Source organism: Crinia signifera, chromosome 7 (assembly GCF_055691185.1).
Source record: "Crinia signifera chromosome 7, ASM5569118v1, whole genome shotgun sequence".
Lineage (NCBI taxonomy): Eukaryota > Metazoa > Chordata > Amphibia > Anura > Myobatrachidae > Crinia > Crinia signifera.
The window spans coordinates 101578642-101590932 of record NC_139223.1 but is presented as its reverse complement, the minus strand read 5'-3'; the positions used below and the strand labels follow the sequence as shown (position 1 = coordinate 101590932).

Sequence of the window (12291 nt, the reverse complement as noted above, 5' to 3'; positions counted from 1 at the left end):
TTTCTTGTCATCTCAAGACTGGACTACTGAAATCTTCACCTTTGAGGCATTCCTGACAACTGCTTTTCTCCACTTCAATCTACTGTTAATGCTGCAGCCCAGCTCATCTTCCTTTCCAACTGTACTATGCCTACCCCCCTCTCCAAACTCTTCAATGGTTACCCTAAACTTTCAGAATGCAATTCCAATCCTATTCTTAAATCGGTTGATAGATCCCTTTACACTCCAGCCCATCCTCTTTGCTCCACTAAAGAATGCCACCAGTGGTGTATCTATAGAGGGTGCAGGGAATACAATGGCTATGGAGCCTGGCTGCGTGTGGGTCCCTAAAACCCAGCAAGCAACCCCACAGCACCCTTTAGAATAGTGTGTCATTCTTTTTTCTAACTAGTAGTGCAGGCAGCCCCCCCTCCCCTTTCTGTTTGAGGGTTCCTGCAAATGAAGTGTCGCTGAAGTGTCACTGATCCAGCCTCTTTCCTGCCTCTTCAGCGCAAACCCCCCCCCCCAAAAAAAAACCACAACTGGAGAAAGCACTTACGATGGCTGACAAGAGGGAAACATGGCACAGGTCAAAGTGAGACCCGATGCATCCCTCTGACCCCCCCCCTCCCTCCTTTTCTGTATATTGCTCCTCCCTTTCTCATCTCCTGGAACTCATCCCCATTCTCTCCATGACACACTCATTGTCCCTCCTTATTATCCCTGACATTCTTGCTCCCCCCTCCCTTTCTCCATGAAGCCCACTCACTCCACTTTCTTAAAAAAAAAATATATTTTTTTTTTTTTCCTTCTCCAAACTCCAGCATTAAATCCATCAGTTTTCTGCCAGCCAATACTTTTTCCAGTATTGTTGGTACAGCTAGGTTGGATTACCCTATACTTGTCTTGAACTGTAAGTAACTGCATCCCTGTTTTGCATTTTCAAGTACTCCTAGGGGGCATACACACAGGGTGATGTTTGCCTATTTTCTAAGCAACCTTTCTAAAATGCACCATGTGTATGCCCCACAGCAATGGTAATGCGTGGTCCCACTCGTCACCGTGGCTAAATTGCTTAGCACACACCACCCCCCTGTGTATGTTCCTTAATTGGTCACTGCGGATCCTTGTGATTCCATATAAAGAAGAATAATAAATAAATGGCATAGAGAAATAACTTACATCTTCTTGTTCATTTGCAGCAATAGAGGTCACATATCCTGTAAATCTGCTGTCGCTTCCACCATAAATTTCTTGATCAAAATACCCAGTGGAATCTAGACCAACTCCTTGTGTCTCATCTAGTGTAGCCTTCTTCCCTTGAATTTCACGTATCTGTGCTTCAATATCTGCAAAAACAAATTCAGTATTAAAACAAACATCTTTAAAATTTTGAAGCCTAGTGGGCACAATAAAATTGCAGTCATCATACAGCACAAATATTTTTCAAGAAATTACTTAAAATATAACGGGTCCTTTAAATTATGGGTGGAGGGGTAATAAAATGGTGGTTCTTGTAGAAGAATTGTAAAGCATAACAAATATTTTAGCTGAAAAAGTTAGAAATGCAAATCATGTAACCATTGTCTCTTGCATAAAAAACTGTCAGAGGTTTTTTCTTAAGGAATCAGCAGAATGTAAAAAAAAAAAAAAGTTCCCATCATTGCTAATGTTTCACATTAGCAATGATAGGAACCTTTTTTTTTTTTTAATGAGATCACAGCTAGAAGCACAGCATTGGGACTTAAAAAGGTGCATACACATAATGCGATAATAGTTAATGATATACACACTCCGCTCTTCCGCAGGACGTTAATAGTCTCCCTCTGGGAATGTAGTCAAACTTTGACTGTCGTCAGCCAGAATGTGGCCACTGAACCAGATTGTTAACGTCAAATATCTTCACTGCAGAGCATTACTCTGTGTGGGATTGTCTTATATAACTGAATAGGTAAAAAAAGAAACCAAATGGGGCGTGGCCTGGCAGCCGAGCAGACAGGACGCTCACACAGAAAGCTCCCTAGCCCAGACACCTAAAATTGCCTTAAATACCCCTTTCCCCTCCCTGCCCGTCACCCATCCTAAACCCAGCGTCACCTACTTGTCCCCTGAAGCCGGTGGGACCCTGCCGCGGAGCCGGGGAGCACTTATAAGTGCTCCTGCAGGTTGCGGCCTTCCCGCCGAGCTGAAGCCGGGACCTCAATTTCTGCGTCCACACACATCCCGCAGCGTCTGGAGAGGCACGGGACGTACTCCGGAGCATCGGCGGCGTTGGGACCGCTCCCTGACAGCTGATCCCCGCACCTAGACCAGGTGAGCAGACGGGGACCCCACACAGCAGCCAAACAGTTTTCCCGACGCACGGAGGCCGGAGCAGGACCGCGCGCTGACGGCCGAGCAACAGCGCGCTGCACAGCAGGGGACACTGCTATTGTAGCACCCCCAGCAGCCCACCTGAGGTCACACCACACCCTGCCTCCCGACATCGCCGCGCTGGTAGCGCTGGGGGAGAGGTAAGGGGAAGGAAGAAATCCTCCAGCGGCGGCCATCTTAGATGCAGGGAACACAGTCTCCCTGCTGCACCCAGTCCCCACACACAGCCGCTCCTCCTGCTGAAGCCCATTAAGTGGGCACTTATAATTAACCCTCTCCCTCACTGAGCCCTCCTATAGCCCACTCTGTTACAGTTACAAACTGGTACTCCCACAGATACCCGGCAGTGGGTTACTTTATATACAGACGCACTGTATAAGGCCTATTAGATCATCTGGGCACTACCTAAGCTGGTAATTGTTCACTTGCTGCAGCCCATAATATTCCTCCTCCTCCGGGGGCCTTGCTAGTCCTCTTCACACTGTGCCGCATCGCACCCTGCTTCCCCTGCTTTGAAGTACACAACCTCCTGACGGCACTGGGGCACCTGGACCCCTTGTATTACCCCCATCGGGTGCTGAGACAGTTTCCTCCCCCTCTGGAGACATCAACTACCTGGGCCCCATTCAGCTCATTCTGCACCCACCTCTCCACCCCGAGCCCCCCCCTGCCAGAGCCGATCATCGGAGCTTAATGTGACCGTCGCCACTCCACGGCTGCCACTCCGTGACAACTGCAACCTACCTACCCCTATGTGAAGTCATAACTGTTACATGAGCCCCCACGGTGCCTGATCTCTGCTATTTCTTTACCTATATAAAGAGTGCCTGCTACCAACATGCCTCCGAAGAGACCCAGAGAGGTAGTCCCCACCAAGATCAATCTGCCTGCTAGAAAAACCTCTCAAACCCCCCAGTCGCATCCAAGCCCCTCGCCACAAGGACTCACCCACCTGGGTGCCCAACCAGAGCCCGGTCCTCCCTCTGGAATGGCGGGTATAGATGCTGAATCGGACGAACCAGTGACCGTGAAGTCCCTCTGCCAAGTCTTCTCAGCGTTCCAAGCTGAATTGGCCAGAGATCTCAAACTCGCCATTCGTGAGGTTAAAACTGAACTGGTTGCGATTGGCGACAGAACAGACCACTTGGAGAAGAAAATGGAGGAATTGGTCACATCCCACAACGCTCTCGTGTCCTCCTATGATCGCCAGCAACTTGAGATGGACCAATTCAAAACCAAACTAGCCGATCTGGAGGACAGATCCAGACGGAACAATATTAAAATCAGGGGCATCCCAGAATCGGTCACCAACGCTGAGCTTGAAGGCTATGCCACAGCACTGTTCCGTCGACTCCTCCCCTCTGTTGACCCCAAAGACCTCCTTATTGACCGTATTCACCGCCTACCACGACCCAAAACGATTTCAGCCGACCTTCCCAAGGACACACTGCTCCGGGTCCACTTCTTTACGGTGAAAGAGCGCCTACTGAAGGCGGCCCGCGACGCTAAAACCAAAGACACACTAGGAGGCCTCCAAGTGTTCCAAGACCTCTCCCCAGCAACACTGGCCAGCAGGAGGTCGTTTGCCCCTATTACCCTGGCACTACGCAACCATGAGATCCGGTACCGGTGGGGGTTCCCGGTGAAATTGATCATCACACATGAAGACACCACCTATACAATATCGTCTTTAGATGCCGGGATAAAACTTCTGTTAGAATGGGACATCTCCATCACTGCCCCCCAGGGGCAGAAGCGCCCACAACCACTCCGCCAGGACTGGACCGACACCTGATGTCCCCCCCCCGACTACAACCTTCCCTACCTAATGATGGACTCCCCACGCCTCTAGACCACCACCTCCCCACTGCGGGTTGAGGCTTCAATGATAAGTATCAGCTTTAATTATTACTAACGATGATGGTCTAGGAGGCCTCGGGACTATGCTGCCTACGGTTTGTAGCAGCAAATGTTAGTCTGTTTAAGATGTTGTTTTTTCTTTTTTCCTCTTTTCCTAACAGTTTAATGCTCCCCACTGGTTGGGGACCCCTTTATCTCCCTTTCTCCCGCAATTTTGTTAGGAACTAACCAATGTTATAACGTATTTTCCCCCCCTGTGCAACTCAGGTGGACTGTTAATACTTATACTCTATATTTAATGTTGTGTTTAGTTAGAATTGTTGTCACTGGAGGGGTGGCCAATCTACCCCCGCCTTCTACCTGGAGACGCCGGGCCACCACCCCCCCAACCTCTCCACATACTACTGCATGAAAATGTTTCTCCTTTCCCCTGCAGTAGTTATGCGGGTCCTAGTTACTGGACCCTTTTGTTTTTTCCTATCCCTATTTTTCCCCCTTACCTACATACTGTCCTTCCCAATTACCTCCCCCCCCCCACCCCCCCGGACTGCACTCATCTTATTTATCCACTTTTCACACCCCTCCTATGTGGATGTACCTTTAGCCTCTCTGCATTACCTAACACCCTGCCATGCCTAAGTTGATCTCCTTAAATGTTAAAGGGTTGAACTCCCCACACAAACGCAGACTGGCACTGACATACCTCCATAAACAGAAAGCGGACATCGTGGCCCTTCAGGAGACCCACTTTGCCTCGCCCCGTCCCCCCACATTTAGGGACCCTAATTACCCGACCGCTTTCTACGCCAACGGCCCCTTCAAACGTAATGGTGTTGCCATTCTGTTTAACCGACACACCCCCTTCACTTGCCATTCTCAGACATCTGATAAAAACGGCAGATATCTGATTATAACAGGCCTCTTAGAGGACAGACCCACGACGATAGTCTCCATTTATGCCCCCAACACGAACCAAGTGGCCTTCCTCCGTAAACTCTTTACTCTCATACAAAAGAACGCAAAAGGCTCTCTGATACTGCTGGGAGACTTTAATCTAGCACTTGACCCCCGACTGGATAAATCCCAACTCCCCTCCAGCCACCAATCTCACTCGGACAACCAATCATTAGCCCTCCGTAACCTCCTCTCAGAGTTTGACTTGTATGATACTTGGAGAACTACCTACCCCACAGGTCGGGAATACACGTTCCACTCCCAAGTCCACAACACCTACTCGAGAATTGACTATATTCTGTGTGATAAGTGGTCCCTCCAACACTCAGTAGGAGTTGATATTCTCCCCATCACGTGGTCTGATCATGCCCCTGTTGTGTGGCAATGGAACTTCCAACCCTCCAGAATTCCCCCAAGGCCCTGGCGACTGTTCCCCCACCTATTATCAAACCCCACGGCTAAAAGCACCATTCTAAAAACAATGGAACTATACATGTCCGACAACAAAACGTCAGACACATCGGTGACTAACCACTGGTGCGCCTTCAAGGCGGTTACAAGAGGGGCAGCTATCCAGGCTGGAGCAACTCTGAAACGGAACGCCATCGCAACCCAAAAAGCCCTAGAGGCTAAACTAGTAGAACTTAACACAAGAAACAAGGTGACCCCCTCTAACCCCTTGAAGGCAGAGTTGGCTTCAATACGGAGCCAACTACAGAAAATGCTTCTGGCCCGCACCCAAGCGGCTTTAAACAGAGTGAGACATAAGTTCTACCTCGCTAGCAACAGATCGGGCAGAATGCTAGCCCGGAAACTACGCGCCCAGCAAGCTAGAAATCGCATAAAATATATTATATCCCCTAGCAATGTGAAAATCCATAACCCTAAAGACATCGCAAACCAGTTCGCAGAGTACTACGCCAAATTATACAACCTGTCTACGGACCCTTCCACACCGCAGCCCACCCCCCCATCTATCCACAGCTTCCTCGAAAACCTACACCTTCCCTCACTCTCTCAGGATCAACTAGACCTATTAAACGCCCCCTGGTCCCGCCTGGAGGTCCAGTCGGTTATTAAGTCACTCCCGTGTAATAAAGCCCCTGGCCCGGATGGGTTCATTACTGATTTTTATAAAACCTTCAGTGACTTGCTAACACCCTACCTTACTGACCTGTTCAACGAACTCTCCTCACTAGGTCACGCCCCCCCTGAACTGTTAGAGGCCAGAATCGTTACCATCCCGAAACCCGGCAAGAACCCTGCCCTGTGCCAAAATTATCGTCCTATAGCCCTGTTGAATAGCGATATCAAGATCTTCGCCAAACTAATGGCATCCCGAATCAACCTCTACCTACCCTTGCTGATACACCCGGACCAGACGGGGTTTGTCCCAGGACGTCAGGCCCCGGACAATACAAGGAGAGTTTTTAATTTGATAGACTCTCTATCTGCTAAACAAGATCTCCTTCTCGTCTCATTAGATGCCGAAAAGGCATTCGACCGCCTTAATTGGCAATACATGCGGGAAGTCTTATCACGCTTCGGTTTCAAAGACCGGATATTATCATCAATTATGTCATTATATAGCTCCCCCTCGGCCCGAGTGTTCAGCAATGGCTTTCTGTCCTCCCCCTTTAATATCACCAACGGCACAAGGCAGGGCTGCCCTCTCTCACCCCTAATATTTGTCCTCTCCATCGAACCATTAGCTACGGCCATTCGCAATAACCCTAACATCCCAGGTCTCCAGGTAGGCCCCAACAAGCATAAACTCAGCCTATTCGCAGACGACGTGCTGCTTTTCGTGACAGACCCCATCCACACGCTCCCACACATCCACGAGATGCTAGCTGCTTACAGCGCCGCATCCTACTATAAGCTCAATACATCCAAGACTGATGCACTACCGATTAATCTCACTGACCATCTTCCCCGACTGAAAGCCACTTACACCTATAATTGGCAAGCTACCTCTATAAAATACTTAGGTATTCACATCCCCCCTAACATGACTTCGGTATTCGAAGTTAATCTTTCTCCCCTCCTAACTTCCCTCACATCACTATCCAGATCTTGGTCGGCGTACGAAATCTCATGGATGGGTAGGATGGCGGCATTTAAAATGTCGCTCCTACCCAAACTAATGTATCTGTTCCGCACTATCCCATATGTGTTCCCTAAAAAGTATCTACAACAGGCCACTTCTATCCTGACAAAATACATTTGGTCATCCAAACCCCCCGCTATGGCCCGCTCCAAAATGGTAATTCCAAGAGCATATGGGGGGCTAGACCTCCCAGACTTGGCTCAATACCAGGTTGCCTGCTTACTCGCCCCATCTAAACACTATTTTGAAAATCCTACCCACAGGGCCTGGGTGGACATTGAACAATGTCACTCCCCCAATATCCCTATTAGCGATCTCCTTAAGATCCCAAATCACATAAGGCCCCCACTACCTACCCTTCTCCCAACGACGTCCGCTACCCTGCACGCATGGGACCAACTATTGTCCTCCCTTCGCGCCACTACCTCCCTTATTACCTTCCTCCCCATCACTACCCTGGCGAGACTAATACCTAACCTTAACCTGTCCCTCTGGAAACAGAACGGGATCACAACCTTAGGAGACATAGTTGACACTAACTCAATCCGACTCTTTCCCTTTCTTCAGGAAACATACTCCCTCCCCCCTCACGAGTACCTCCACTATCTCCAGGTGGCACACTGGTGGAACTCCCATTTCACCAAACGCCCTACACTAGACCCCCGACATCAGACGATCCTTTCCCGACCTTCCCAGCCTCTCTCCAAAGGGGACATCTCCTTTTGGTACGACACACTCATAACCCCTGCAGAGTTTACTAAAACCTCAGCCCATAAGAAATGGGAATCGGATCTGGGCGTCCAACTCTCCTCCCCCCAATGGCGTAAGATATTCTTATCTTCTTACACAATGTCCCGCTGCCTTAACCACTCGGAGATGCACATCAAATTGATAAATCGGCTCTACCTCACCCCAGACCTCCTCCATACCTTCTGGCCTACGTGCTCCAATATGTGCTGGCGACAATGCGGGAATATAGGCACCATCTACCATATTTTCTGGTCCTGCCGCAAGCTCAGGGCATATTGGGGTGAGGTCTTCGGCCTCATTTCTGAAGTGATCCATCTAACCCTTTCCCCTGACCCACTATTAGCGCTATTCCACGTATACCCACAAGACCTCCCGATTGGAAAGACATATGTCCTCGGACACATTCTCATAGCGGCAAGGGCAAACCTAGCTCAACACTGGAAGCAGCCTTCTCCCCCCCCCTTCCCTCAGGTTATACTAAAAATAAATCACCATTTTCTCATGGAGACCGGCTTCCAACCCCACTCCCCCAATCCCCCCTCGCCCCACCCTAAATGGGCTCCCTGGCACACTTATGCAACTGAAAGGGAGGGTACCAGACTTTTCCCCTCAGGCATGCCCGGACAATCAACTACCTTCAGCCTGAATGAGCTCCCCGATCCAGATGCAGAACCCCCCTCACCCCAATCCTCTGTCTAAGTGATACTCTCCTACCCTAGGCTAACTTTATAATAGCCTCCATATTTATATGCCTATGTACAGCTCGCTCTGCGCAGTGACCTAATGTGTTTTATATGAACAATGTATAATACCCAATGTGTAAAGTGTTACCGTTTTGTATTCTCCTCACCCCCGATTGCAGTCCCCCCCCCCCCCCTAATGTTTCCCCTTCTTTCATTTCTGTACCCCATATACAAATATGTGTCAATAAAAATTTATTGATGAAAAAAAAAAAAAAAAAAAAAACCAAATATCTGATCTGTGATCTACGCACAACATCTTTTTACGCGGATGAAGATCTTGTTTCGTTTGTTTACCTTTGCTAAGCCATTCCTTACGCTGGTTCATATTGATGTACAGGCACCATTTTTCGTCGTCAGTAACGATTCGGTAAAGAAATCGTTCCTTGTGTCCATGAATTGAACGGTGACGAGCAAGCAAACCAGCGGAGATTGTAGCTCGTTGATTTTTGTTGTCGTCACAAACCATGCGGAACTCATGCTCCACACTTCTGAACCTTTCCTATTGAGTGAAGATTATTCTCTATAGCTAGAAGAGCTTAGAAGGACTTGATGGAACAACTTCTTGGAGTCAAGTGTTTATATTTATTTTAAAACCTGCATGCCTGCTTGTCTGTATGAGGGTAGACATGTGTACATGTTTCTGGAAGAAACTGTCTATCCTAGGTTTTTAAGTGTGGAGCAAGGAATGTATCAAATACATTCGCATATTAATACAGAGGAGTCGAGGACAGAAGTACGAGGAGTCAGAGTATTTATCAACCGACTCCACAGCCCTGGTACACACGGTGAGATTTAACATAATATTTTGACTATATAGTCAAAATAGCATGCAGATCGCACAGGGTTTTTACCTTGCGATCCCGATGCATACTCCCGTGACAGCACAACTCTAAACCCAGATAGACAGGGCAGCAATGTCTATATAGTGCAAATCTAATGCAGATTGTATGGATTGTATGTAAAAAGTACAGAGATAGCAAAGATTGTATTATACTCAAATCTATACGTCGAATAGCAAAGGAATCGGTACTTGTGTAGTTTCACATCGCCCGATCCAAAGCGATTTTTTACCTGTTCATAACCCCACTATCCATGGAGTTGATTTTATAGTGTGGTGAGCGCAGTAATCCACGTCCGCTCGACACTATATAAAATCATCTCCATGCGTAGTGAATAGTGGGGTTATTAACAGGTAAAAATTCACATAGGATCGCATCGATATATCGGCCGATATCGCATCCGATATATTGGGCGCCGTAAAACTACACAAGTACCAGGGAATCTCACCGAGTGTACACAGGCTTGGACTTAGTTTTGTTTTAAATGTTAGGAGAAAGAAATGTTAAGGATTTATGGAAAGGCAGTGTAATGCTGTGTACACACGGTGAGATTTGATATTAGACTGACTATAGAGTCAAAATCACATGAATAACAGCATAGGTTTTTACCTTGCAAATGTGATGCACGCTCCCGTGACGGCACAATCAAAACCAAGATAAACAGGGAAGCAATGACTATATAGTGCAAATTGTATGTAGAGTGCATCGAATCTTAAGTGGGATAGCAAGGTAATCTCACCGTGTGTACACACCAGTCTCGTCAACAGGTTTGCTTGTACCTTCAGTGCCCAAACACATGTTTAGCTCATACCTTCAGGGCCAAAGTACATATGATCATTAACTGCTCAAAGAACATATTTGAAATGGGCAGGCATATATACCCGTTCCACACCACAAATTCCTGGTTGCACCTGTGATTTGGACACAGGTTTGTCCAGAGAGCGATCCGGCATTAGCAGTGTTTTGCTAACCCGGCACTGGAGTCAGACAGGGGTGGTGGCACATAATCAAGAGTGGGGAGAAGGCTACGCTTGGAGCACACGCCATCTCCAAACACTGCCTTCTCCATAGTGTGACCTGGACACGGATCACTCGAACTGGGTTACCCGTTCACACAGCAACCCAGGTCATAGCAGTATTAAACCCTGGCAGCAACCAGGGTTGCTCGACAAGGGAAATGTGTCTGCGGCTGGTTAATCTGGCACAGTCCCTCCAATTCCAACGGCATGCTGCAGCAGTTCTGAACAAGGAAGCAGTGTGTTAGTGTTACGCTAGCACACTGCTTCCTGCTCTTCGCAGGAAAAGGCTCTTTACCGCAGCCGGTCCCCTGGCAAGGTAGTAAATAGTGTTCAAAATTAGGACTTATTTTAGATGTGTAGTATTGCTACAGCAGCTATTTATTGCATCTAGATTACGGCCTTCAAAAAAGAAAAAAAAAAATATATATATATATATCCTCCTCACTAATCAGCAACCAATACCTAGAAAGAACACTAGTAAATGTATGTGAAGAGATTAAAATTCTCACATCGCATTACAATTTGGCTGAATGTTATTTTTCATTGTGATCAATAGGCCCCATAAAGATCTGTCTGCAGTTATGTCTACTGATGTTATGTCTACTTTGGATTGCATGCAATTATTTCTGCAATAAATTTCCCCACTAAAAAGAGTCTTCGTCCTTTGTAAGGAAACCCACAAAAAAAAAAAAAAAAAACTCCATCGGCAGAAATCTTTTAAATAAAAAGCATAACAGTGAGCATTTAAAATAACCACAAAGAATTGTATATACCTACTGATTGAACATAAAGTTATATTTTTCTGGGATGTATGTCCAACATCAGAAACCAAAGTAGTAATATACCAGTAAATACAGGAGGCCCAATAATAACGCAGTACATCACGGACATCGGACGCCTAATTACGGTACCGAAGCACAGTATGTTGATCATGTAAATCAGAGCGGATTCAGGTCAGCACCCCCCGCCACAACAGTGTAGACATCAGCTAACAAACAACAATCTCCGCCAACTTGGGCCAAGATGTCGTCCACCCACTTCTAGATACACGACACAGACCTGGCGCCATTACACAACTAAAACGCCTGTCCTGATCAGCCATACATACACTTATCAACGCCACCACTCATTCGGCTATAAATAATTAATTTCACCGCATGCTACGTATATTTATTATTACCTTCGTGGGTTTTAGCGATCTTCGCCATGTTGTCGAAAAGCTCTGCGACGGAAACAGAGAAGCCTGCTGCTTCCGCTAGACAATATTAGCGTGACTGCGCATGCCCTGGTGTGGTGACGCGCCTATGTTACCGCCCACCCGTGACGTTTTCTAGCGGCTTTGGCGAAAGAAGAACTACTACGCGGCACACGCACTGAATTGGGAGGGATGATTAAAGTAGTACAAATTGTATGCATTTGATTAAATACTGAACGTTTACAGCAGTTTTGCTAGCTTTTAGAAATAATATTTAGAACACAGGTAGATGTATGAAGCAGGGATAAGGGAGAATGAGCCAGTGGAGAAGTTGCCTATAGCAACCAATCGGTTGCTCTGTATAATTGTATATTATGCAAATTATATATGTTACTTCAGTGTTGATTGGTTGCCATGAACAACTTCCCCACTGGCTCAATTCTCCCTTAAGGTGCCCACAGACGCTACA

The 12291-nt window shown here is 47.3% G+C and overlaps 1 protein-coding gene across 1 annotated transcript in view; it reads right to left on the bottom strand.

Annotated features, from left to right (window-relative positions):
• The window catches only part of SF3B1 (splicing factor 3b subunit 1), a 121712-nt gene extending 109760 nt beyond the window's left edge, over nt 1-11952 (bottom strand). The window contains exons 1-2 of the mRNA XM_083153558.1: nt 11808-11952; nt 1162-1328 (exon numbers count right to left, since the gene is read on the bottom strand). Coding sequence (XP_083009684.1) covers nt 1162-1328; nt 11808-11835 — 195 coding nt within the window. The 5' untranslated portion in view covers nt 11836-11952. The remainder of the gene's footprint in view (nt 1-1161; nt 1329-11807) is intronic.
• Between the last annotated feature and the right edge of the window lie 339 nt (nt 11953-12291).